This window comes from Stenella coeruleoalba, assembly GCF_951394435.1.
Source record: "Stenella coeruleoalba genome assembly, chromosome: 13".
In the NCBI taxonomy this organism is placed as follows: domain Eukaryota; kingdom Metazoa; phylum Chordata; class Mammalia; order Artiodactyla; family Delphinidae; genus Stenella; species Stenella coeruleoalba.
This window is the reverse complement of record NC_137159.1, coordinates 87,760,835-87,788,163: the sequence shown is the minus strand read 5'-3', so window position 1 is coordinate 87,788,163 and position 27,329 is coordinate 87,760,835. Positions and strand designations below refer to the sequence as shown.

The 27,329-nt window shown below is 53.5% G+C and overlaps 1 protein-coding gene across 3 annotated transcripts in view; it reads left to right on the top strand.

Moving 5' to 3' along the window:
- Window positions 1-26,788, top strand: part of TRAPPC12 (trafficking protein particle complex subunit 12) — a 64,306-nt gene extending 37,518 nt beyond the window's left edge. The window contains exons 6-13 of one of the 3 annotated variants that reach the window (XM_079941676.1): window positions 2,619-2,731; window positions 10,483-10,555; window positions 10,690-10,824; window positions 12,612-12,685; window positions 16,103-16,201; window positions 20,792-20,892; window positions 23,962-24,049; window positions 24,196-26,788. In XM_079941676.1, coding sequence (XP_079797802.1) covers window positions 2,619-2,731; window positions 10,483-10,555; window positions 10,690-10,824; window positions 12,612-12,685; window positions 16,103-16,201; window positions 20,792-20,892; window positions 23,962-24,049; window positions 24,196-24,438 — 926 coding nt within the window. In that variant the 3' untranslated portion in view covers window positions 24,439-26,788. Of the gene's footprint in view, window positions 1-2,618; window positions 2,732-2,988; window positions 5,771-10,482; window positions 10,556-10,689; window positions 10,825-12,611; window positions 12,686-16,102; window positions 16,202-20,791; window positions 20,893-23,961; window positions 24,050-24,195 lie in introns of those variants that run through there. The other 2 variants (XM_079941677.1, XM_079941678.1) reach the window with 2 other exon arrangements.
- The last annotated feature ends 541 nt before the right edge of the window (window positions 26,789-27,329 follow it).

Below are 27,329 nucleotides of genomic sequence, written 5' to 3'. Positions count from 1 at the left end.
TAGAGAATTGGTACCACTTCCTCCTTAAATGTTGTGTAGAATTCACCAGTGAAACCATCTGGGCCTGGGCCTGGTGCCTTCTAGTTTTGGAAGGTTACTATTTATCGATTTCATTTCTTAAGTAGATATTGGCCTATTTAGATTATCTATTTCTCCTTGTATGAGTTTTAGTAAGTAGGTTGTGTCTTTCAAGGAATTGGTCCATTTCATCTAGGTTATAAAATTTGTTGACATAGATTTGTTCATAATATTCCTTTATTTTCCTTTTAATGTCCACGTGATCAGTAGTGATGACCCCTTTTTCATTTCTGATATTAGTAATTCATGTCTTCTCTCTTCTTTCTTGGTTAGCCTGGCTAGAGTTTTATAAATTTTAGTGATTTTTGTCAAAGAACTAGATTTGGATTTTGATGATTTTCTCTCTTGATTTCCTGTTTCCAATGTCATTGCTTTCTGCTCTAACTTTTCTTTCTTTTCTTCTGCTTTTATATTGCTTGTTTTTATCTCGTATCCTACAGTAGAAGCTTAGATGATTAATTTTAGGTCTTTTAAATATATGCATTTAACACTGTAAAATTCCCTCTTAGCACTGCTTTTGCTGCATCCCACGAATTTTGATAAATAGTATTTTCATTTTCATTTAGTTTGAAATATTTTCATATGTTCTTTTAAATGCAAAAACTTCCCCAGGTCCATGGGCAGTTTCCAGGGCAAAGAGCAAGTAACTCCCGACCACCTTGTCATATATTCAGCTCATTTATAAATTGGGCTTGCGAACTTCACAGACGTTTTGTTTCTGCAATTATCTTATAAAGCTTAAAGTGTTGTAGAGATTCTCTCCCTGCAGGTAAATTCTAAACCACGTGGGAACGACTACTGCCTGTTCTCTGATGTATAGGGATGACAGACACAACTTATGTGTGACTTACCATGTTAGCGCGATCCCATTTTAGTGATGCCAACGGTCAAGAAATGGTTTCTAGGAAGCTGAAATGACTGATGCCAGGATGTCAACTCAGTCATCCGTCTTCTTCAGACGTGGCAATTATTTAGTGTCATCAAAATAAAATTCTAACATTTAAATTGAATAATTGTCATCTTTCTTTTCTCTAGGCTCACAATCACAATAGAAACGATTTTCCATAGTATTCCTTAGTTTTGTTTGTCCTCTTGACCTTTCTTCTTCCTATCCTTACTGAAGACCATAGAGCATCATACAGTTTTTCAAGCTAAGAAGCACAAACATGAAGCCACCTCAGTGTGGCACATGGTAGGCCCTCGCTGATGGTTGCTGGATGGACGATGGACGGACTGAGGCACAGAGAGGCTGAGCAGCTTGCAGCTGTCACACAGCTTGCTTCTAACCATCTTTAAAGTGTAGTCCAGGGACTTCCCTGGTGGCGCAGTGGTTAAGAATCCACCTGCCAATGCAGGGGACACGGGTTCAATCCCTGGTCCGGGAAGATCCCACATGCCGCGGAGCAACTAAGCCCCTGCGCCACAACTACTGAGCCTGTGCTCTAGAGCCCGCGAGCCCTAGAGCTCACATGCCGCAACTTCTGAGCCCTGTGTGCTGCACCTACTGAAGCCCGCATGCCTAGAGCCCGTGCTCCGCAACAAGCCACCACGATGAGAAGCCCACACATCGCAACGAAGAGTAGCCCCTACTCACCACAACTAGAGAAAGTGCACGCGCAGCAACGAGGACCCAACGCAGCCAAAAAATAAAATAATAATAAAGTGTAGTCCAGATCTAAGTATTGAGAGGCCCCTTCTGAATCTGTGAGGTTGCCCTGTGCTGGCTTTGTCATATCCTTCAAGTCGTTCGTAGTCAGCACAGGCTGTTTGATTATTTGACGGCATTTATATACTTACATACTTACTAAATTACGATATATACTGATACAGATACACATCCAAGTCATGTCAGAGGGGAACGCGACACTAACAGAAAGATTCCCTCACCCTGAGAGAACACAGCCACGTTCAGACACTGTGCAAAAGCTCATTTCAACTGCAGTGCTTTTCGGATCACTGCTCTCATGCCCCCAGCACGCTGATGGAGGTGGCACTGCCCAGAACTCCCTCCCTCCGGGGCAGCCCTGGGCAGTGGAGTCTGCAAGGCCAGCTGCCATGCCTTCCTTCCGCTGGGACAGCTCTGAGTAGAACTTTCACTCCAGAGCCACACACACACACACACAGAACTTTCACTCCAGACCCCCCCCCCCACACACACACACACGTCCCGGAGTCAACATCCCAAAGGAGTACAGAGAATCCATGAGTGTTCTGTTTTTTTTTACTGGAGCAGGCAGTGGTCTCTACCATTCTACTCATTTTGTGATAATTTCTACACGATTGTGGCGTAACTCTGGAAAAGCAGTGACAGCCAGCTTTCTCCTTTGGTCATTGTCTAGAACATACAGCTGTACAGAGAAAACCAAGACACGTTTTATAATTGGCATCATCGCATACTTTACCAAGACATAAGGGATTCCGTCATCCCTTCTGCTAGAACATCTGCAGATTCCCTGCTGCATGGGTGCTCACTCTGAGAGGGTGCTTAGTTGTGCTCAGTTACAGCAAACAGACTCACTCTGCTTTGACTTTGGTTCTAGGCTCCATGGTCCCCTTTTCGATGCGGATCCTACACGCGGAGCTTCAGCAGTACCTGGGGAACCCCCAGGAGTCGCTGGACCGGCTGCACAGGGTGAAGGCCGTCTGCAGCAAGGTAACCGTTGCACCAAATTGGGCCGCTGACTCCTCCCCTCCTGATGGAGGGCTCACCCAGACTTTCCCGCCCTCACGAGAAGCACATCACGCCACCCTGTACCCTTCCCACCACTGTGCTTCCCCCTCCTGAAAGGCAGACTGACCCGGTTCCTTGTGACCGTGCAATTCACTGTTCTTGCTGAATTATTCTGGGGGGGCGGTGGGTGGTTTTCGGCAAAGCTTGAAGCCTGAAATCTTTCTTCCCGGTATTATTAGTAAATGAAAAGCAGGAGCGTCCCCTCTTGTGTAGAAATCACACACGTGGACACGTGCCGGGCTGCCCGACCACTCACGCATCCTGCAAAAGGCTACGTGCACCTGCTTCATGTCAAACGGAGCATCAGAGCAGCATTTAAAGAGATAATGGTTTAAAATGTTCCAGAATCAAAGCAAATTATAGTGTATCATGACAAGTGTCACTCGTAATACTGACTCCAAAGGCAGACAAAGTTCCGAAGTGCTTCCCGAGTTATTCTGGGTTGTAAAGTAATAATTACGTGGAAGGCATCAAGTTGTATCAACAGAAGATGAGATTTACTGCACTGAGTGATGGGAAGGAGAGATGTGGGGTTCAGAGTCTCCCCATCTCCAGGCAGCGGGCAGCCGCGCCCCCGAGAGCCTCCGTCTTCAGACTGGAAGTGAGCCTGCCTTTCCTACCCTCCTGGCAGCCTTGCTGTGTAGCTTAGCTGCAGCGTCGTCTGTGGAAGGGCTTCCATAGCTGTAACAGCAAGCAGTTAGGAGCGGCAGCATGTGACAGGTTTTTAAACGAGGTTATTTGTACTTGTCGAGTTCCTGCTTCAGTCCCCAGCTGCTCTATGGTGGACGTTCCTGGAGCTCCTGGGGGGTCCTCTGTGTTCCCGGCAGGGAAGTGGCAGGGCTTCCGCCCTCGCAGAGTGGACGCCACAGCAGGCCACCTGACACTCTTAAGCTTTGCATCGGTTTTTGGCTTTTATAGCTTAAAAGATAAAAAGAAAAACTTTGCTCTCTTATAATTTGATCCGTTGATGGGGGAAATTGTGTCATCACTATTTTTTAGAGTCTAACACTCCTTTCCTTGACTCTTAAAACATGGTTAAAATAGTTATTTCCAGAAATAGGAAAACAAAACTTGTAATTGGTACTGAATCAGTGATGTTCTAAATCACACACAGATGATTGTTTTTATTGCTTTTCACTCACCTCCGTGTCACAGGGGACGTGCATATGAATTCTAAGGCTTTAACCCTAAGGCTGTCTCCCAAGGCCTGCCCGGCGGGCTCCATGTTCTCCATGCGTCTCCGGGTGCCCGCCTGCCACGCCTGCTGCCACGTGGTGCTGCCCTTGACGCCACGGGCTCGGAGGTCGGACACGGGGGTGGCGGTGATGGCGGCGGTGGCCACGGGGCTGTGCTCAGTGCTCCCGCCTACACGATGGGTGCTGTGCTCCGTGCTTTATGCTGAAGCTCCGGAAGTGCTCACGACGGCTGTACAAGGCGGCGCCATGCCTGATGTACAGACAAGGAGACGGAGCCTCCGAGGGTTAAGTACAGCTGAGGTCCGGCCGCGAGGGGCCTGAACGAGAGCAGGTCGCCGGCTGTGACCCGGCCGCCGCAGCCCTTTTCCCCGCACGTGCAGCGTGTGCCCGGAAGCCTTGGAACGCGGCTTCGGCCTCGTGCGTCACCCTCCGGTGCCAGAGAGCGCCAGCCGCGCTTCCTCTGCCAAGAGCTGCTCTCAGTGGGTCAGGGGGCGCTGGGCTCCTCGCTGGGGGCGGGGGGGGGCGAGTCCAGCAAGGAAGGAGATGAGTCAGCCTGTGAAATAGTCTCTCCCAGGGTGATGCTCGCACCCGGCCCCCCGCCTCAGCTTCCCCTCCCCAGCCTGCTCGCCGGGCCTGGCCTCCTGCCCGCCCCAGACCCAGGGGGCCCAGGCTCAGCCAGCGCCCACCAGGCCTCCCAGACACAACTGCCTGCTGGGGTGCAGCTGCGGCGTCGAGCAGGGCCCACCCGGGCCGCCCTGGGGTCGTCACGGGGGCTGGGGCGGACAGGAGGCCGCGCCGGGGCTACCCTCTGGAGCCGCCGACCGGCCAGCGCCTTGACGGCGATCGAGGGCTTCACTCCACGCAGGCAGCAAAACCAGGGCGTCATTTCCGGAAGGAAAGCAGCGGCGTGGTCCACACCCCCGAAGCGCTCTGTGCCCGTCGGTTTCGTTGCGCGTGTGGCGTCTCTCGTTGCTCTGGAGGTCAGGGGTGGGCGTGGAAGCCGCGCCTGGGAAGGGGGTAAAGAAGAGAGCACGAAGGTTTCCGTCCTTAGTGAGAAAGCCGGCCGAGGCCCCGCTCGGTGCTTGGGAAGTGCACACGCTTGTCGCGGGTGCAGGTGTGTGTGCAGATGTGCTCGGAGCCCGCTGTTGGTCGCTGCCTCTCTAGCACACGTCAGGTGTTCACAGGTTCAGCTCCAGCGCGGGTTTCCCAAGTGAAAGGGGACGACCCGGGGTGGCAGCTAGAGTGAGATGAGGGCGGGCCCGGGGCAGCCAGGGTGGGTGAGAAGCAGACACCTGCCACCCGGTGGCCCTCGGCCCGGGCAGCCAGTGTCCCCCCTGCAAAGGGACACACTGGGATAGAGGTCTCCCACTGCTTCCAGTCTGTGCCGCCCCGACCAGAGCAGCAGGGCACAGAGCCGGGTGTCCCAGGGCGCCGGGCTGGGGTGTGGGGACACGACACGGGCTCCAGATGGGTGTCTCGTCTCCACAGCCGTCACGTGGGAAGTGTTTAGGATGTGACATCCGCTGTCCAAGCCAGTCTGCAGAATTACAATTACAGGACGGCCTCTGTGAAGGAAGTAATATGCCCTGAAGGAAGAACACTCCAGTACGTTAGAGGTGTGGGTAATGGGCTTAATGGTCATTTTTATTCTCTGTCCAGGTCTTAACAATGCACGTGTTAGTTTTATAAGTAGAATATTTTTCTATTGAAAAAAAATTAAATGAGGACAACGGGGCAAAGGGAAGATAAAATTCAGACAGCAGTACGGTCGGTAACGTACAAGGTTTATGCCACACACAGGTTGGCGCTGAGGGTCCAGGTAAGCAGAGCAGAGAGGGACATAACACCAGTTATGGAATCCCCGGCATCGTTTGCTCAGAAGAAGCTGAGCTTTTCCTTATACAGAAGATTCACTGGAGAATGGTTAGAGCCTGTGTATTCAACCTGATGAGAGCACTGTCTCGATTTTTTAGGTGCGGCCCAGTTTTAGCAGAACATTACTCATGACCTTTACAAAACGGTCCAGGGTTTTCTCTGCTGTCTTTGAAATAGAAGGTGACAAGTAAGAACCACGTGGTGAAGTAGTAAATGTTTGGTTCAGATGTAGTGGTATTGATGAAGAACAAAATATACCTCGATTTAAAATAAGCATGCCCCGTGGCTTAGGAGAGCCATCCCTGTCACGCCACAGCAGCGGTACCTCTGCTCACCATCCCTGCCCCTCGGCTTCTCTGCGGGCCACTGCACCTCTGGGTCCCGTCGGCAAAGAGCCAGGGAACACGTTTCTAAGCCCGTTTGCATGCGTCATGATGCCAGATCAGCGTGGGGTTTGGGTCGCCGCTGATGGGGACGTGCCGCGTGGGTTTAAGTTCAGTGCTGCCCTGCCCTACAATTCGATTTCTGCAGCCTCTGCCCGCCCCACCTTAGCCCGGCTCGGGGCACCAGGTAAGGAAGTGCCCCTTCAGAGACCCTCACTGCCGAAGGAGCCCCTCGGGAAGGGACGTCGGTTTGCTCTGTTCTTGGTTGGACACCCTAATGAGGCAGAGAGCGGCGTTTCTAGGAAGGGTTCATATGTTTACTAAAAAGGAATTCCAACAGATGGACCTGCTCGGTTATACTGTTTTACTTGTAAACGAAGTTAAGAAGGGAAGAGAGAACAGACATTGTCCGCCCTCCCCCTGCCAGCCGCTCTGGGAAGCACCCAGCTGGGCGGGCCATCCGGCGTGACCACGCCCGCCGCTGCCCGGCTTCACCAGACGCCCATGGTCCCCACGCCCCTCTGTCCTGCCCGCTCCAGCAGAGAAAACATTGACGGTGGCTTCATCAGATAAGATGGGAGTGGCTGGCAAGTGAGGGCAGGTGGTGGAGAAGGGGAGGTGATGGCTCCTAATCCCTGGGCCCGGGTGTGCTCAGAGGGCCCAGAAGGAGGAGGTGACAGGAGCGTCCCTGTCGGCAGGGTCGTTGCAGATCCCAGAACAGAGACTCGGGAATGTCGACCTCACCCCTCAGCAGCCCCAGCCCCGTGTGAAACCTCATGTGCCAGAGGTGACCCACAGCGTGCCGTAAGGTCACCCGAGTTGGCAGGCGGTCCTGCCCGACACCTGCATGATAGCCCAGCAACAGGCAGCCCTCGGTGGAACAGAGAGGTCTGGAATCTCCATCCTGGCATCGTTTACCTTGGCATCGAAGGTTCTCACCCTCTGACCTGCATGGAAAGAGAGAGCATTGCGTCAAGGTGTGATGCCCTGCCGGGGGGTGTCCACAGGCCGCGGCTGGAGGGGCTTTGGAGTCAGGCAGACGGGTGTTTCCAGGTGTGACCCTGACTCTTCCTGGTGGGGTGACCAGCCTGTGGAAGCCTGGGGAGGAATGGTGTCACCAGCCACCTCCAGGCTGCTGTGTGGGTTAGATGACCAGCAACCTGGCACAGTGCGTGGTCCACGGGAGTGTTTAATATTCCTGCAGTGGCTTGGAGCAACTCCGAGAAGCCTCTTTTCACTTTGAAAAGCCTTTTTTCCAGAAGGTCCCCTAGGAGACTGGTAGGGCTGAGAAGGTCCCAGAACTTTCCAGAGAAATCTAAGCCCCTCTAGGGAGACCTGCTCTCACCTCAGTCTGAACACCACAGGTCATTAGTGAGTCCTTGGGTCCTTGAGTTAGGGCCGGCCCCCAGGGGTCCAAAGATTGGACGCTTTGTGCATAAACGCGGTCGCTACAGCCACAGCCCACCCACAGCCCCGTGACAGGCTGACAAAGGACAGGACCAGGGCTCCTTCCATGAGAGCTTTCCCACAAACCGAGGTCCCCAGACCACCCATACTGGTGCTGCCTGGAGCCCATCAGAAGGGCCGGGTTTGGGCTGCACCCTGCATAGGACTCAGAACCTGGAGTTTAAAATACCGGAGTCCAGGGTCATGCGTATGCATCAGGGCCCACGAACCCAAAAATGTTTGTAAGTGATCTTCCAAACCCAGGGTAACTGCAGAGAAGTCAGGGCATGGGTTTGTTCCCTTTAAATATGAGTAGGTGACCACATTGCCTGTTTGAGATCAAGTGGTCCTTTATTTATCTATCTATCTATCTATCTATTTATGGCTGCATTGGGTCTTCGTTGCTGCGCGCGGGCGTTCACCAGTTGCGGCGAGCGGGGGCTACTCTTCGTTGCGGGGCGTGGGCTTCTTGTTGCGGTGGCTTCTCTTATTGCGGATCACGGGCTGTAGGTACACAGGCTTCAGTAGTTGCAGCACTTGGGCTCAGTAGCTGCGGCTCGTGGGCTCTAGAGCGCAGGCTCAGTAGTTGTGGCGCACGGGCTTTGTTTCTCTGCAGCATGTGGGATCTTCCTGGACCAGGGCTCGAACCCGTGTCCCCTGCATTGGCAGGTGGATTCTTATCCACTGCGCCACCAGGGAAGCCCTGAGATCAAGTGGTCTTGGTTACATATGGAGTCAGGCAGCTGGGATATTCGTACGAGGCGTATAGTTTTCTCCTTGGACAAAACAACCGAGCCCGGGCCTTCTGAGTCCTTTGTCTTCCCTCCGCTGCTGTCCAGAGTGTTGACGGCGTCTGCATTGCTGGAGTGACGCTGCCCGTCGCAGAACCAATCCAGGACAGCCCAGGACCCACAGGTGGGGCGGGGGGTGTTGATGCAGCCTCTCAGCTCTGGTCACACCCACCTGCCGAAAGAACACCGGGTCCAGAACCGTCTCCCAGGCCCACATTTCCTCCTGGCTGCTCCCTATTCATGTCCAAGCAGCATCTTCACACACTCAAAACCACTGTCATTTCAGTATTTAGTTACTTTCGGAAGTACGTGGCTTGCCCAGAGCCCAGCTGCTGCCGACCCGCCACCCCACGCTCGCGTTTCCGGAGCATCTTCCAGAATGGGTGCCGTGGGCGCGGCCCGTCTTGGTCGTTCTGGGAAGCAGACCCAGAACTGCTCACGGGCGTCCGACCTGCACCTGGACAGGAGGGACAGGAGGGGCATGCGGCCACGTTTGCCATCCGAGTAGCTCAGGCTTTGGGTGGGAGCGTTTCTGTACTTCACGGAAACGACCTTCGGTAGATCAGCGTGCTGTTACTGTGACTGTGTGAAGTCATACGGGTGGGAACTCTCTCCCCCAGACACTGTTCTCCTGCGATTTAGCTCAGGCTGGAGGTAACTGGCCCCCCAGGTGGGTTGCCCAGATGTGTGGAGAGGCCCTGCAGGGGGCCAGGACCACTCCCCGACCCCGCCCTCCTGGAGTCTGTGCTTCCGATGATTCTCTCATGCTCTTTTGTTGTGGTTGGTTTTGCTGTCAGGCCTGCCCCTCCCCCCACGTCCCATCCGTCAGCCCGTGAGTCGGGGCCAGGCCTCGGGCCCTCTGCACTGTGCGTGGCCCCCGGGGCTGGGAAGAGCCAGGCCTCCCGCGTTTCTTCTTCAGAACCGCTTAGTCCTTCTCTTTGTTCCTGTCCCTCCTCAATGGTACCTTCCAGACCTTCTTTCCTGGTCAGTGTCTGTTTTTATGATTATTTATCAGAAGACCGATTGGCTGAAAAATGTCATTTGACCTCGTTTGGACCAACTAGCTCACCTTTGAGGTTACAGTTTTGAAGCCCGGGTGTGTCCTGAGTGGTCACGGTAGGACAGGCCTTCGTGTTCACAGCGAACTGTCGTCCACCTTTCGTGAAGCGCTGACCCTTGGCGGCAGAGGAGGCCCAGCTGGCCTGTCTCTGTGTGGATGGGATGAGGCCAGTGAAAGCCCGGAGCAGCTGCTTCGCTGGTCGTGAGCTTCGCCTCTTGAGGGTGGGCCGTTTGGGGCAGTGCTGCCTTGCAGGGTGGCCCACTACACAAGGGGGTGTCTCCCCAAAGCACGTGGCCTGAAGTCGGCCGTCAGGGAAGCATGAGACCCCCGTTTTCACTTAGCGCGTCTTTCTTTTCCTTCCCTGCAAACAGCCTTTACTGTTAACACGTTTTTCTCCTCACCCTGCCCTCCAAAAGAACATAGGCTCTGCTCAGATCACCGTGGTAGCAACTTCTTTCCTTTCAGGGAAACCAAATCACAGAGGAAGCAACTCAAGGTTATTAGCCGAACAGTAAAAACTATGTAAAGTGACAGATGCTCAGAATTTATCTGATACATTTAAAAAGGCTGCACATCTCAGGTGCCCTCGAGGAGCGAGCCTGATGTTTTCACAGAAGTTAATAATCGTCCTCTTGTGTAACATTCCTGGTGCTTTCCTGACAGACAGAGAATATCTGCCCCTCGTCTGGGGTCTCTGATGCTTTACGAGCGTCATAAACCCAAACCCCCCACCAGTCAGAGAGCAGCTCCCTGTTTGCCGTCATCTCCGTGCCTTGTGAGCAGCGAAGCTTAAAACGTGTCCCTGCGAAACGCTCCTTGACAAATGGGTTTCCATACAGAGAAATCTGCTTCTCCTGGAGTATATTGTGACAACGTCTAGAAGCAAATTCACTTCTGTTGTTCTTCCTTCCATTTCCCGCAGATCCTGACGAACTTGGAGCAGGGCCTGGCCGAGGATGGCAGCATGAACAGCATGGCCCCGGAGAACAGACAAGGTCAGTGCCGGACTCACCTTCCTTAGACAGTCAGCCGGCATCGTCAGCGGGCTCGGCCCCAGAGGTTTCTCTGTCTCATTCTTTTCCTTCTCACTCCGTAATGCACTCATCCTCTCATGCATTCATCTCCTCAGTCCTTTCTTGGACCAAGCCAGGCACCGTGGTTGGTGCTGGCATAAGGCACGAACCCCGCTCTCGGGGAGCCCCGTCAGGCCGAGACCCGCCTACAGCAAATAACCCCAGAAATCAACATGAGCATCCACAGCAAGGTGGGTGCCTGGCCCGCCCGCCCGTGGGGAGCCTGAGGCCTGGGCGGAGCTGGAGAGGAAAGGAAGACGGGGCCCTGCGTGTGGAGCCTCGGGGGCCAGGCCATGGAAATGGGTCGTTATGTGAGTGCTGGGCGGGCAGGGGCCGAACTGCGTTTTGAAAAGATTATCCTGGCTGAGATTTCTTGAGAACGTTAGAGAGAAGAACTTCTAATCATGCTTCAAAACCCAGCTCAGATGGGACCTCCCTAAGAGGCTGGCACCTCTGCACATGAGCCTGTGGGCTTATGTGGTCTCCAGGGGCTCGGTGGTCCCCCGCTCTGCGCCTGACTTGGAGCGGCTGTCGGTGACCACGGGCGAGCACGGATGATGTGGGCAAGGGGTGGGCTTCCTCTGAAGCCACGCTGTGAGGAGACGGATGTGCCAGAAGCAGGAGAGGTGGCCTGAGAGGAGAACCCCCCGGGGCAGAGACCTGTGCCCATGCCTCGGGCACGGCGGGGCCCCGGGCACCGTGCACCCCAGACGCGCTCGTGACTATGGGAAAGGGGGAAGCATCCCAGGCAGGAGATGTCCATCCTCGAGGACCAACAGCTCTGGCTGCGTTTGTGCTTTAAACACAGATCCCTTTCTTTGAGAAATCCCAGGAGACCAGGTCTGTAGGTGCGATGTTCGTGCGTCCTTCTCAGTGATGTAAGTGCCGGTAGATAACAGGGGTCTGACGTGGGCATCTCCGTGCCCTGGGACATCCCGCCCTCAGCATCTTTCCCAGTCTGGCCATGTCATCCCACGGGGGGTCCGTGTTTTGGTAGCAGAGAGCAGGTAGTTGTTGGAGCTCAGGAAGCAGTGCCCAGAAACCTGACAACTCACAGCAGATCAACAGATTTATAGGCAAAGAGGGGAAGAAAGCACTAGGAAGTCCTCAAAGATAGTCAAAATCAAATTCAGTTCACTGAGAATCCACATTTTACACTGGTTAAGGAAAGATATTCAGAATTTTTCTTTTCACAAAAATGATGTCATAAGGGGAGTGTAAGCAGCTAGTGTATATTTAATTGCTGAAAGGCAAAGTGAGTGACGTTCTTAATTCTGACAATTAAGTTTTGTGTCCTTTTCTCAAGCACTCCAGGAATAAGCGTCATTTCTAGGAGACTGTTATCCCAAAATTGACCCTTGGTCCCGGCAGCGGGAGGAAGGTCAGCTTAAGGCAAGCTCGCCCAGTGGTCACCATTCACATGTGTCTGGGACGTGCTTCTCCCTGGGCCTGAGCTGGATGGCAGATTCAACATCTGACCAAGCACCGGCCTCTCCAGCCTCCCCGCCCTGCATCCGCTCCACTCCCCCTGCCCTCAGAGCCTGCTGAGGCAGATGGGTTAGGAATTGTTGCTTCCACTTAAAAGGTCACAACACCTAGGCCTTGGGCAGGCAGGCCGCTGTTACCAGGGCGCAGCTGCTGACACCGGGGTGTGACCGTCCACCAGCCCTGCATCCGGGAGGCCTTCAGCCCATCCAGGTCACACCAGGAGTGGCCCCGCTGCAGGGCGAGGGCTGTCGTCTTGGCCGGCTTTTCCCATCTTTTGGACGTGCCAACCTGGGGACATGGCCCTGGTCGGCTCATGGGATCTGTCCTCCCCGAGGCTGAGCAGGTCGCCAAGAGCACAGCCCAAGGTGTGGGCTGAGCAGCACGGGGAGCGGTGGCCTAGCCGGGTGACGGGGGCGGGGCGTCCATCTGTCTGGGTCGGGCCGGCAGCAGGACCCGCTCCCCATGCACTCACCGTACTCCGCTCTTGCAGCCTCCGTGCAGCTGTGGCGGTCCCGCCTGGGACGGGTGACGTGCTCCATGGCCAATTGTCTGCTGCTCATGAAGGTATGATGTTCTCAGGGTGTGGGGGGCGGGGGGAACTGCTGGGACCCCGAGGTGGTGTGCATGCGGGGGCAGTTATCGAGCAGAGAGGCCAGTGAGACACTCGGGATAAACGTGCTTTAATTTCTACTGAAAGAAATGTCAATAGAATGTAGAATTTACACTGCCAAGTTTAATTGTTCAAACAGGGGTCGAGATGATTTAATTGAAATCCTCCTCATGCTCTCAATTCTCTCTCCCTCCTGTTTTTCTCTGGATTGTCCCAGAGTTGGCCTCTGTTCCCCCCATTAGAGGAGGTGGTTTCCCTCATCCTGACCTGACTTGCGCTCAATGGCCATGGCATCTGGGGACAGGCTTCCCCGGGAGACCTGCTCCTTAGCCCCGCCCCTCTCCCACTGCCAGCCCCCGGGGAGGTGGCTGGGGGACGAGGAGGCTGAACCGAGGGCGTCGCTCCTTTGTTCCTCCATCCATGCCTCCCTGGCAGGGCCCAGCGGCAGGGGCTGGAGGCTGCTGCCCGAATCAGTGAGCCGCAGACACCCAGAGCAGCTCCGTTAACATCTTCTGGGCCATTAAGAGGCCAGATCGTGGCCCTCCCACGGGCCAGCCCAGAGTCACTCCTGAGCTTGGTTTAAGCAGAGCAGAGCAGGCAAATGGCCGAGGGGAGAAGCGGGCTCCGGGAGCTGGTGTCTAACCCTGACAGGGCAGCCCCGCGAGGGGACCGCATCCCGGGCCAGCTGTGGGTCCCGTGCAGAAGGCCACGCTGGGTGTGCACTCGGCTCCTGCTCCAGGGCCCTGCCTTCCGTGCATCGCTGTGACCCTGGGGTGCAGACTGCCTCGCGTGCCCCTCCCACCCCTGAGCCCCGGGGACCTCCCCTGAAACGAAGGCCCAGAAGGGATGCACTTGCAGCCCCCCTTGGACAGCGCATTGGGGTTAAGGCGCTCTGGTTCTCTCAGCTCCTCCCTTCCTGCCACCGTGACCCCTGACACGTTGCCCCGTCCCTCCCGCGGGTGGAGGGAGCCGCCCAGGGCCACTGCCGCCTTCCTTCCGCGGAGCTCGCCGGCTCACGCGCAGAAACAAAGGACACATCGTAAGGTCACGGGCGGATCGGTGTCTCCTTGGTCACAGGCTGGGACACCTCAGGAGGGTCTCCTGTTCCACTGGTGGCTTCCTGTGTGCATTTTTAAGGCACATTAATAGAAAATTGTGGGATAAGAACACCCTTTGTCTACTGCTGGAGTGATGATACCACCAGGCGCCAGACTAAGTCTTGTACCTACGTTGTCGGGACTCAGTACAGAACAGATCACTGTGCTTCAAAAATACTTTTACCACAAGTGCAGTTTAATTTGAGATTTTAGATTATGCTTTCATTTCCACGAGTTAAAAAAAGGAATGAAAAATTTTGCGGCTGAGGCGCCAGCACGCGTGCGCATCCTGTCGCCACCTAGTGAGCGAGCCCGGAATTACAGCAGCGTCGGCCTCACCGGCGCGTCCCGTCCCTTCCGTTCGCGTGTGGGCGACGCTGGGTTACTTCAGCAGCCGCTTCTTATTCTGAATAACATTTCTGCTACGGCGACGTGAACGCTGATTCACCTTTTTAACGATGAGAAGTCTGTCCACACGCTTCAGCCCGAACGTGTGCCTGAAACACTGTCGCAGCCTGGGCACCCCAGCCCATCTGGGAGACTCAGGGCGCCGCGCCGCCCGCCTCGGTGCCCCTCCAGACGGTGCAGCTGCTGAAAGAAGAGGGGGAAGACGGAGCTAGAGCAGTCGGTCCCTGCGAGCGGCCGCGCCCGCCTGACCGCGGCCTGGACGGCGCTCGCCCTCGAGAGCGCCCTTCAGCCGGGGCCGCATTTCCTCGTTTCCTCCGGTAAATAAACGATTTCGTTAAATGGTCGTCCGCTGACAAGCTCTGGGCCGCGCTCCGCTCTGGTTTACTGGAGGCCGGGCTCCTTGGAACCGCCAGGGCCCGGGCCCGAGGCTGCAGCCACCCGGGGCTGCCACCCGGGGCCGTCGCCTCGTCTGAAAGCCTCCGCACGGGGTCCCCAGCCGTGCTCTCCCAGGAGCGCCGCTCCGGCGGGACAGCGGCCGCATGCCTCTCCGTAGCAGGCCGGAGCGCCGAGACGTGGAGGTGTCAGGCGGCGACGCCGGCCACAGAGCCACCCGGAGACGCGGGCCGGGATCGGGGCGTGTGCACTGGCCTGACCCGGTGACACTTGGGCGCCGCCGGACACGAACGGCGAGGTGGCCTTTCGTTCGCCCTAAACCTGAAGTGAGGCGTAGACGTTCAGCACAGTGGGTGATTCTCAGATGCTCCGAGGTGCCCCCGTCTCCCCGCAGAAGTCCAGGGCTCAGCAGCGCCGGACCCCAAGCCGGGCCTCAGCGTCCCTCGGGCCCCAGGCACCGGGGGTCACTGCCGCCCCGAGAGCGGGCTCTCGGCACACCCTCACCCGCGCGCTCCCGCTGGGCAGGGCACGGGCAGCGGTGCCAGGAGCCGAGGGGGACAGGCAGGTGCTGCCGGCTCGCCACCTGCACCAGCAAGTCCAGTTCGTCGTGAAGAGCTGCTCGCGAAGCTGCCAGAGTCTTCCCATTTTTTTTCCTGCTAAACTGGAATGTTTCTTGTCGTCTGTCTGTCTTCATAACATCCCAGTTAGCGAACTAGTAACGCCTGTCCCAGTTTTCATGAGATTGAAAACGTAGACGACGAAAGAAAGAAAAGCACCTTGTGGGGTTTTACGAAGACTCAGTGAGGAGAACACTGCCGCGCGGCCTGCTGTTTGCTGACCCGGGAGACGCAGGGAGCGGTTCACAGCAGCCCGGGACAGTGCCCACCAGCAGGCGGGACGGTGACCCTGCCGTCTGAGCTCGGGGCTGTTGGGGATTTGTCCTTGTGACCCTGGCAAGACGGCCAGGTGCCCCGGATGGCCTCCTCCCGCCAGGGCCAGCGAGCTCTCCCGGCCCAGCTGTTTTACGGGGCTTATGTTTGTCTACGTTTAAGAACTTTACCTCGAGTTTTAGTAAAGAAAATGTTTAAGAGATGCTATTAATAAATTCAGTCTCTGTGTCTGGCAGATGGAGGCAAGACAAAATTCACCAATTAAGGATTTTGTCAGAAAAGAAAGAGTGAGTCCAGGTGAAATACTAGTTGCTACTCAGAAGCTGGAAGAAGAAAGCCCCTCTGCCCTCAGTGCACAACCAGAGCCCCTCGGGGAGAGGAAGGCTCTCAGGACCGTGGTTACACACAGAACTCAGAGCCTGGTTTGCTGGGCCATCTGCCGCCCTCACGGCGGTGCCACGTCCCACCTGCCCACGCATTCGTGTTCCCGCTTCACGTGCGAGTCTGCAGGTACCTGCGCTCCTGTAACGTGTAAAACAGCGTGCTCCTCCTAACTCTGGGATGCTCTCTGGGTCCCCCGCAGGATTACGTGCTGGCCGTGGACGCGTACCGCTCGGTCGTCCAGTACTACCCCCACCAGGAGCCCCAGCTGCTGAGCTGCATTGGCCGGATCTTCCTCCAGGTGAGCCGCGCGGCTGGCAGGGTGGGCCGGGGTCGCCTTAGCGTGGATGCTGTAGATTCCAGAAAGAGAACAGGAAGTACATCAAGTCAGACTTCTGTGGCTGTAGAAGGGGCAGTTTTCTTGGTCCTGGCTTGACGGTGCTCTGGGCTTTGACGTGATTAGGAAGCCAATTGCTAGACGTGCATTTTCGTAGATTTTCATCTGGGAAGCGCTGAGATGGATTCCTTGAGAAATTGCCCTGTTGCAGGTAGAAGTGTGTTGACAAAACCGTCAGTAGTCTTATTTTAAGTGGCTGATAACATAGCCAAAGTGCGCTTGAATCCACGTGCGTGGACAAAGGAGGTCCCGCTTGGAGCCATGGTCCCGACAGTGCGGGAAGCCGGGACGTACCCGCTTTGCCAGGGATGGCGCTGAAGCCGGGGCGCATTTGGTGCCAGGGTGCCGGGCGCCCGTCCTCGCTCCTGTCGTCCCCACGACGGCAGGCCCACACTCGCAGGCCAAGCGCGGGTGCCTCAGCCCCGCACCCTCAGTCTCAAAGGGTGTCAACCGTAGCACCCGCAGCCTGGGCGGGAGCCTGATGGGGCCGTCCGTGGTGGTCAAAGCAAGGGGGATGGATGTGGGGAGGCGCTGGCCCTGAGCGGGTGCCCTGCTGGGCCATCCTCCTCCGCCGTGTGACCGGCCCACTTTACAGAGGAGCAGACTGAGGCTTCCCGGGGCTCAAGTGACCTGCCTGAGGTCCCAGAGGTCAGGCCCACAGGAGGAATTTGAACAAGGTCACCCAGAGCCCAGGTTCTCTTCACTGATGTTGGTCCTGTCCTCCTGCACCTCCTGGCCAGTGCGCACACGAATGCGTGCACACACGCACCCCACCTCCACCCCGTCCTCCACGCCACGCACAGACGCAAGCGCGCGCACACACAAGCGCACACACGCCGCTCCCCGGGGGGCATCCAGAGACAACCCAACAGTGAAGGCCGCCTGTGTGTCGTCCAAGTCCCTCCCAGGATGCCCGGGGTCCCTGCCCCAGTCTCTGAAGCTTGACCTTCACTGAGTAACTCATGGATGTCGAAGAACGCGTGTTCTAGCATCTGAAAGACCCGGGTTTCTGTTTGTCCTTGGTGCTTACCTAGCCTTGACCCTGGGCTGGCCACCCTCCTGAGCTGCATCCTCTCCTCTGTGCACCAGGGACGCTCGTGGCTGCCTCTTGGGGTCCTTGTGCCGATGAAACGAGGCAGCCGTGTAAAGAATGCCGTGCCCGGGATCTCGTGGTGCCCGGTTATTGTCCTGATTCTCGTACTAAAAGAATGCTCTGTATCTGCTCTAATTTCTCACTACTCAGGACGATCTCAGAAACTTCATTTCTGTCTTAATTTGCATAATTTGAGAAATGTATGCTGGAGATCCATCTAGGAACCCTGAAATATGAAAGCACAGTCTTTCTGTGACAGTCATGGACCTGACGGCCCAGGGGAGGGACCCTGACGGTCAGACTGGGGCTTGGTCGGTGCTTCCGTGGAGACGTTTCTGGCCACAGAAGTATTCACATTTGCGCCTCCAATACGTTGGGCTCCCCAGGGAAGTGTCCCCAGATCTCTGCAGTTATCGTTATAAGTGAAATTGGTCTGGGTTTGTGCGTGCGTATGCGTGTGTGTGTGTGTGTGTGTGTGTGTGTGTGTGTGTGTGTGTGTGAGCGTGCCCTTCTCAAAGCATTTGGTAGCTGTGTTCTGTCTTCATAAACATAGCTGCTTGCTTGCTTTCTCTGTCCTCTGGGATATTTTGGACACTCTGGAATTACATGTTCCTGGGAGATTTGAATAACTGACCTCAAAGAGGCCTCAGCCACCCTCCTAGGATTTGTTGGGTAACTTAATACTGTTACTAATGGCTTTAGTGTTCCACGCGTGAGGTTTTTTCTCTCTGTTTCTGGCATCAATTTTGGCAATTTAGAGTGCCAAGAAGATCACCTGTTTGGTCTGTGTATTCACATATGTTTTTGCTTAGAGTTCTGTAAAATATAGTCTTCTTTCATAATTACTTCAATTTCACTTTAACTATAGTTATTTCTTCTTTTACATTTATAATTGTTTACTCATGCTTTCTTTTCCTTGATTAGTTCATCCACTTATTATCTGTTGTTTTCTTCAAATAACTAGTTTGGGTTTGTTTATTTGCTTACTAGATACTTTGCAATATTTTTAATTGCCTTTTTATATTGTTTAATTTTTTACGCTGCCTCTAAGTCTTAGAAAATCAGTAGGATTTTAAATCCTAATTACGTTTTAATAATTATGAAGATGTGGACTTCCCTGGTGGCACGGTGGTTAAGAATCCTGCCAGTGCAGGGGACACGGGTTCGAGCCCTGGTCCGGGAAGATCCCACACACCGCGGAGCAACTAAGCCTGTGCGCCACAAGTACTGAGCCTGCGCTCTAAAGCCCGCGAGCCACAACTACCAGAGCCCGCGTGCCTAGAGCCCGTGCTCCGCAACAAGAGAAGCCACCGCAGTGAGAAGCCTGCGCACCGCAACGAAGAGTAGCCCCCGCTTGCCTCAACTAGAGAAAGCCCGTGCACAGCAACGAAGACCCAATGCAGCCAAAAATAAATTAATTCTTTAAAAAAAAAAAAAAGAAATACAAGGATGTGAACTTACCTTCTAATGACCAGAAAAATCAGTAGGTGGCAAAGAAAATTCTAAGATTCCTTCGTTATCCCCCACTAGAAAATAGTTTCAGCGCAAGTCCTGTACCAGCTCCTTGAGGCCGTGCGGTGCAGAGGGCCAGCACGTGGTCTGGGAGTTGGACAGTCCCATTCTGTTATGTTAGCTTTGTGACCTGAGGAAACCGCCCAGCCTTTCTGAGCCTCATCTTTTTAATCCAGAGAGTGAAGAAAGGAGTGGGACCAACAGCACAGCTTGTTAGAAGTTGTGAGCGGTGGGAAGCACTTAGCACAGCACCCAGCAGACATTTAGGGCTTGGTGCACCTTTGTTATCAGCTGGTGAGCGTCAGTATCTCCATCAGTATGCCCCTGGGCCCTGGAGGATGCAGGGTAAGTGAGCGCACTGCGGGGGACGCAGATGTTCAGGCCTCTGTGGGGGACCGCGGGTGCTCCCACCGTGTGCGTGAGGGCGGGGCCGGTAGACGCGCGGATGGTGCCACTTTGTTTCCTCCTCCTGGCGGGGTGTTTTTCGGGGCAGCATTGACAACAGAGAGGGGCCGGAGACCGTGAGGGTAGCTTGATGGGCGCTGGCTGAGGACTCGAGATCCCCGGGTCGGCGACGAAGGGCGCTCATTGCTCACAGCAGCAGCAGTGCAGCCAGTGTCTTTGTGTCACCAAACACCAGGCCCTGGTTTCCCAGGGTACCGTGAAGGGGCCGGGTGCTGCCTGCAGGGGTCTCACTGTGGAGAGTAACCCAGACCCTTGGTGCTGGGTGGTGGGCACGCCTGCCCTCGGCTGCAGGGAGGTAGTACGCGGGCTTCCCTGGAAGGAAGGGGAAGGGAACAAGCGCTCCCGGCAGGTGGCTGGAGGACCCCGGGAATCGGGATGGGGGTGAGTGTGCAGAAGAGGGCGCTGACACTGCAGCTGCGATGCTGTCCCCTCGGCAGATGCAGAGACACCTCGTGGTGTGTTGTAACGAGATGCCCTGGAGTCAGCTGCTCCAGAGCTGCTCCTTTAGGCCTGGAACACAGAGGCCTTTGTTCTTCCTTCACCCTGGTCGTAAGGTCTTCGTTGTCACAGGGTTTTCATTTTTCCTGTATTTTGCAGTCTAAGCCTTAGATCACTGATCTCCTTCCTCGTGCAGAAGGAGACCCGATTCCCTCTTAACCCCCCGCCCCCCAGGCTGTGGTCCGCAGCGATGGCAGGACGGGGGAGGGGGTTTAGCCATCAGGACCCCCAGTGGCTCTGGCTTCATTTTAGAGGGAGCTGAGGAGGTCTCCGTAACCGTTCGCTAAGAGCGCGGCCATTTGTTCGCACGATAGAATTCTGTATTATTGGGTCAGAATAGGACTGAAATTTGTTAGTTTGATGATCTCTGTCATTTTACTGGTCACAAATAACCCCCCAATAATTGACTGGGAGACTGTAATATTATACCAAAAGGTAAATGTTGTACGTTTTTAGTCATTCTTTTTTTTTTCTTTTTTTTTAACGATAATATCAAGTTTAATTTGCCAAATATACAAGTTGGACTTGTGGAGCATGTTTTGCCTGGGTGCTACAAGGCAGAGGTTTCTTGAAATGATCCACGGGCAGGTTTAAGAACGGGCCCGGGGCCTGGCCAGAGTCGGGAGGTATTTTTAGTTTTCATAATGCTATGCCAGGATTCCTTTTGAAGGGTACAAATTAAAAACTGTAAGAGACTTGTTAACAGGCAGGTGTATTAACCACTCACTTGCTGACGTAGAGATAGATGTTGACGTCCTGCTGTATCCTAAATGGCTCTTACTTTTTTTTGGTAACAAAAAGTGATCATCAGTAAATGGTTATACCAGAGTTTTACCCTGCCTGATACGTAACATGAGGAAACTGTGTATGTGGGTTTAGATTGAACATTTGTCAGCTGAACTGACTACATAATTTTGTCAAAGCAGATTGGAGACATAAAGACAGCTGAAAAGTACTTTCAAGACGTAGAGAAAGTAACACAGAAACTGGATGGACTGCAGGGTAAAATAATGGTTTTAATGAACAGGTATGTATTTTTCCTTTATTTTTCCTTCCAGTTTTACTGAGATATAATTAACTTACAGCCGGTGTAAGTGTAAGGTGTGCAGCATGGTGATCTATCTGATTTCCATAGTGACATCATGGAGTGAGGACCACAGTAAGTTCACTGAACATCCATCATCTCACATGTAACGTACGGCCGTGTTAACTATGTTCATCGTGTTGCACACTGCATCCCTAGTACTTATTTATAACTGGAAGTTTGTACCTTTTGACCACCTTCATCTAATCCCCCCTCCCCCTTCCCCTCCACGGGCAACCACAAATCTGATCTTTTTCTGTTTGTTTGAAGTATAATTGCCTTGCAACACTGTGTTAGTTTCTGTTGTACAACATAGGGACTTGATATTTCTATAGCTTTCAAACTATCACCACCATTAGTCTAATTATGACGTGTCTCCACACACAGTTCTCACATTATCACTGACTGCATTCCTCACACTGTGCATTTCAGACCCGTGACATGTTTATTTTGCACCTGAAGTTTGTCCCTCTATATCCCCCTCCCTTAATCACCTGTTTCTGTCCTCCCCTCACCCACCCCACTTCTGGCAACCACCTGTTTGTTCTCTGTGTCTGTAACTCTGTTTCTGTTCTGTGTTTGTTCGTTTTTAGATTCCCCATATAAGTGAAATCGTACAGTATTTGTTTTTCTCTGACTTATTTCACTTAGCATAATGCCCTCTAGGTCCATCCATGTTGTCACAAATGGTAAGATTTCATTCTTTTTTATGACCAAGTAATATTCCATGCACTGCACGCACACCCCTTTATCCATTCATCTGTTGATGGACACTTAGATTGCTTTCTGTATCTTGGCAATTGTAAATAATGCTGCAGTGAACGTAGGGGTGCATGTATTTTTTTCTAATTAGTGTTTTTATTTTCTTTGGATAAATACCCAGGAGTGGAATTGCTGGCTCATATGGCAGCTCTATTTCTAGTTTTTTGAGGACCCTCCATACTGTTCTCCACAGCGGCTGCACCAGTTTACATTCCCACCAACAGGGCACAAGGGTCCCCTTTCTCCACAGCCTCACCACCACTGGTTACTTGTTGTCGTTTTGATAACAGCCATTCTGTCAGGTGTGAGGTGGTATCTTATTGTGGTTTTCGTTTGCATTTCCCCGATTAGTGACATTGCGCATCTTTCCATGTGTCTGGCCATCTGTATGTCTTCCTTGGAAAATTGTGTATTCAGGTCCTCTGCCCATTTTTTAATCAGGTATTTTTGATGTTGAGTTGTTTGCGTTCTTTGTTAACCCCTATTTGATATATACCAGTTGCAAATATCTTCTCCCGTTCGGCTGGCTGCCCGTTCATTTTGCTGAGTTTCCTTCACTGTGCAAGAGCTGCTTGGTTTGATGTCGTCCTGGCTGTTTGTTTGCTTTTGTTTCTCTTGCTTGAGGAGACAGATCCAAAAAACTAGTGCTAAGACTGATGTCAAAGAATACTGCCTGTATCTTCCTCTAGAAGTTGTATGGTTTCAGGTCTTACATTTAAGTTTTAAATTCATTTTGAATTTACTTTGGTGTGAGTTAGGAGTCTAGTCTGATTCTCTTGCATGTAGCTGTCCTGTTTATCCAACACCATTTATTGAAGAGTCTTTGCCTCATTGTATATTCTTGCCTCCTTTGTCACAGATTAATCGACCATGTAAGTAGGGGTTTATTCAGGTCTTCTGCCCAGGTTTTAATCTTTTTTTATGTTGAATTGAATGAGCTGTTTATTTTTTTTAGTATTTATTTATTTATTTGGCTGCATTGGGTCTTGGTTGTTGTGGCACACGGGACCTTCGTTGCAGCAAGTGGGCTCTTCATTGCAGTGCACGGGCTCTCTAGTTGAGGCATCCCGTGGCATGTGGGATCTTAGTTCCCCAACCAGGGATCGAACCCGCATCCCCTGCATTGGAAGGCGGATTCTTAACCACTGGACCACCAGGGAAGTCCCTGAATGAGTTGTTTATATATGTTGGATATTAACTCCTTATAGGTCATATCACTTGCAAATATTTTCTCCCACTCAGTAGACTGCCTTTTCATTTTATCGATGGTTTCCTTTGCTATACAAAAGCTTTTAAGTTTAATTAGGTCCCATTTGTTTATTTTTTCTTTTATTTCCTTTGCTTTAGGAGACGGATCCAAAAAAAATATTGCTACTATTTATGTCACAGAGTGTACTGCCTACGATTTCCTCTAGGAGTTTTTTGGTTTCTGGTCTTATATTTAGGTTTTTAATCCATTTTGAGTTTACTTATTTTTTTGTATGGCATGAAGGGATATTGTAATTGCATTCTTTTTGGGGTGGGGGGGGGCGCCTGGGGCCATGCCACAGGGCACAGGGCTTGCAGGATCTTAGTTCCCTGATCAGGGGTCGAACCTGGGCCCCAGCAGTGAAAGAGCCGAGTCCTAACCACTGGACTGCCAGGGAATTCCCTCTAATTTCATTCTTTTACATGAGGCTGTCCAGTCTTCCCAACACCACTTGCTGAAGAGACTTTTCTCTGCTGTATATTCTTGCCTCCTTTGTCATAGATTAGTCGACCATAGGTGTGTGGGTTTGCCTCTGGGCTTTCTTTCCTGTTCCATTGATCTATGTCAGTTTTTGTGCCAGTACCATACCGTTTTGATCATTGTAGATTTGTAGTATAGTCGGAAGTCAGAAAGCGTGATTCCTCCAGCTCCAGTTTTCTTTCTCAAGATAGTTTTGGCTATTCGGGGTCTTTTGTGTTTCCCTACAAATTTAAAATTCTTTTGTCCCAGTTCTGTGAAAAATGCCATCGGTATTTTGATAGGGATTGAATTAAACTAACAGATGTCAGACCCAGTGCAGTTTGCTCCCCAGAATGCCCTGTCCCCTGCCATATCTGGAAAGCACTGACACCACCTGGCTCAGGTGACGCCTGAGGGGCCAATGCTGCCTGGTCCTCCCTGTGGGGTTCCAGTTCTGGAAGCTGCCCCGTCAGTGCTGCTGCCACGCACCTGCCCGCATCCTGACTTTCCTGGTTAATCCTCTGTGCGTTGCTTATTTCCAGAGCTTTCCTTCACCTCGGTCAGAACAACTTTGCAGAAGCCCACCGATGCTTCACAGAGATTCTAAGGATTGACCCAGCAAATGCGGTGGTAAGACACCCGAGCAGAGGCGGCTCCCCCCACCCCGTGCCCCCCGCCCCTCCCAACAAGTCTGCCGGCATCAGGCACTCTCATGGGGGCCAGGGAGGTCCTCGGGCCCTGTGAGGCCGCATCCAGTCCCGCGTGTCCCCCTCCAGGCCAACAACAACGCGGCCGTGTGCCTGCTCTACCTGGGCCGACTCAAGGACTCGCTGCGGCAGCTGGAGGCCATGACCCAGCAGGACCCGCGGCACTGCCTGCACGAGAGCGCACTCTTCAACCTGACCACCATGTACGAGCTGGAGTCGTCCCGGAGTCTGCAGAAGAAGCAGGCTCTGCTCGAGGCCGTGGCCAGCAAGGAGGGGGACTGCTTCAACACACAGTGCCTCAAGCTGGCCTAGTTCCCACCTGACGCCCGAGCCGACAAACCCCGCCCCGGCGTCTGCGAGCCGGCCTTCTCCATCCAGCCGAGGCCCAGGCCGCTCCGGCCTTTTGCATGTACGGGGTGAACATAACCCAAGGGAGGGAGGGGGTCCAGGGCGCCTCGGCCCCTCCTGTGCATTCCTGGAAGCTGACCTGCTTCGTGTGCTAAGCTGAGCCACGTAACACAAACCGTTCTCGCTCCGAGCCTGAATGTTCTAGAGGATTCACAGGTAGATAGATAAGGGGCAAGAGAGACCATTCGTCCCCGCCGGCGGCCCAAAGCGAACCGCGTCCACTCAGCTCCTTTCCCAGCCCGTGCTGCTCACCTCGGGCGGCCTGGTGAAGGGTGAACGAACCCGTCCTTCCTCCTCCTGCATTTGCACATCAGAGGGAGCGGGGGCGGGGACGCCTGGGGGTGGGTTCCGGAGAACTCGGGGCCCTACTGCACAGAACGAGGGTGGGCCTCACAGCGCGGACACTGTCCTCTCAGGTCTGAGGGTCAGGGCGTCTGCGGTCCTGTTTACAGGGTCACTCCTGCTTTCAAAGTCTCTGAAGTACCTGAGTGCTTCTTCACTAAAGAACTCTGGCCAGGGTCCTTTAAATATCCAGCTATTCTAATACACTTTAAAATGGAATTCACTTTAAAGACTCTGAGATAAACATCTATTGTGTAGAGCAGAGCGAAGCTGTATTTCGGGTCATTTTTGTAACATAAAGTAAAAATACAAGCGCAGCGTCTACTGGGCAGATGGTCCCAATGCAACTGTTGAAGTACAGCTTCATTACACATTAAAATAGGAGAAAAAGATGAGACCACCAAGAGGACTGTGGGATGCCAAGGAGGTTCTAAAATCGTCTCTTTTCAAGAAGAAAAATCAGAACTCCTTATGTTTCAAAAGCCCCAAAATACGCCATTTTAGTTTCTTCACCTTGAGGGTTTTCCTTCAAGTCTGGCGGCGGGTGCGGGGGGCAGAGGTGCTGGTTTACAAGGCTCGGCCTCCACCTTGAACCTGCGCGGGGCGGGAGGCGTCCGCTCGGATCCCCTCGGATTCCGGAACCGTCCTTCCCGGGTCCGCCGTGTACAGAGCGGGTAACACTGCACAGGCTCCTGGGGGCGGAGGCCAAGCCAGTCAGAAACCGGACTCCAGGTTCCCCAGTAAATCAGTATTTGCATCCTGGACACACCCTCCCCGACCCCCATTCCCTCCGGGGGCGTCGAGACAGGCAGGGAGAGCACTAAACCCCTGCCGTCCGGGGCTCGCTGAGGCTCCGCACGTTTGCAGATCCTCAGAGGCAGCGAGGGAAGCGTGCCCCGGGTGTCTGTAAGGTCTGGGGTAACAGCTGTACCTTATCTAGTTCGCACTCCGTTTTCCCTCCGCCCATCAGACTCCTGGGAAGCGCCCAGAAAGCTCTTCCCGCACAGGCTCCCCAAAACTCACAGTTTGAAGCCCTCACCCCAGCGTGACCGTCTGTGGAGACGGGCCTTCGAGGAGGTGACGCAGGTGAGGTGAAGTCACAGGGTGGGGAGGAGAGGCCACGTGCGGACTCGGCCATGGAGCGAGGCTTGGGAGTGGCCAGCCCTGTGGCACCTGGAGCTCGGACGTCCAGGCCCCAGAGCCACTATTGGTGGCATCTGTCACAGCAGCTGAGCTGGCAAGACACCCCCTCCCCTTCCTACGCTCCCTGCGCCAATGCTGTGGGCAGCCCGCGGGGGAGCAGGGTCCCTGCCACTGCTCGCCTCCGCCCTTCCATGACCTGTGTCCTGGACGGCGCGGGGCGGCCTGTCCGCTGTGGCACCCTCGGGCCTGGGACGGCCCTGCAGCCGGTGAGCCCAGGAGTGACTGAGCCAGCACGAGCCAGTCTGAGCCAGTCCAAGACGGGGCCAGCCCCCCCAACCCCCAGCCAAATGCTCACCAGGCGGGAGACCTGACAGCCATGAACCTCGTGGGGATGCACACCCAGACCTGGCTTGTAGGAGCAGAAAGAGATGAGCTTTTCTGGAAAAGAAGTTTGCAACCGAGTCAAAATTTTACAGTAGGGGAGTGGTTTCACTAATTGCCCCATATTCCTAAGACGCGTTTATGCAAGACCATGTTTAAAAAGTTAATGACATGGAAAAGTACTCAAAAGAAATGTATATTTACATAATACGTGCATATGTTAACGGAAGGGACTGAAAAGTAATACTAGATGTTAAATCAGTCACAGCAAAAGGATGAGCACAATGGCATTTTTATTTGCCCTTCTGTGACTCTGAACCTCACATTTTTCCACATTGTGTGTGTGTGTGTGTTGTTTTTATAACCAGAGGGGAAAAAATCATCAAAATCGGTAAATGTTTTGCCTTTAAAAAATAAAAAGTGATTTAAAAATTATAGTGATAGTGTGACATGCTCTGTAATTGAACAGTATATACAGCGATTAAAAGGGACGGTCTGGACATGCATTCACATGGGCATACCCCAAACCTGCTCAAATAATCAAGATTAGGATTGTACATACAATGAAATGCCATTTATTTTTAAAATACAAACATTGTTTGTAGGTACACGTCTGCAGAACTGGAGAAAAACAGGTGCAGGAACCACGTGGCTCAGTGAGTGTCCCAGGGGAGCGAGGAAGGGGCTGGGGGATGGTCCTGGGAGACTCACCAGTGTCTGCAGAGCGCCAGGCCTTTTTTTAGAATGGTGGTTTTTTAATGTCATCCTTTATGCTTTCTCTCGATTTCTGGAAATACAAAGTAATTGACACCTGGTTGCAGATGGTTCCCACTGCTGCCACGGAAGGCCAGCCGGTCCCTGCGGGTCGGGTGTCATGACACAGGGACACTCAGACAACCTCGTCATCCTGGGGCCTCAGCGGCCCACGG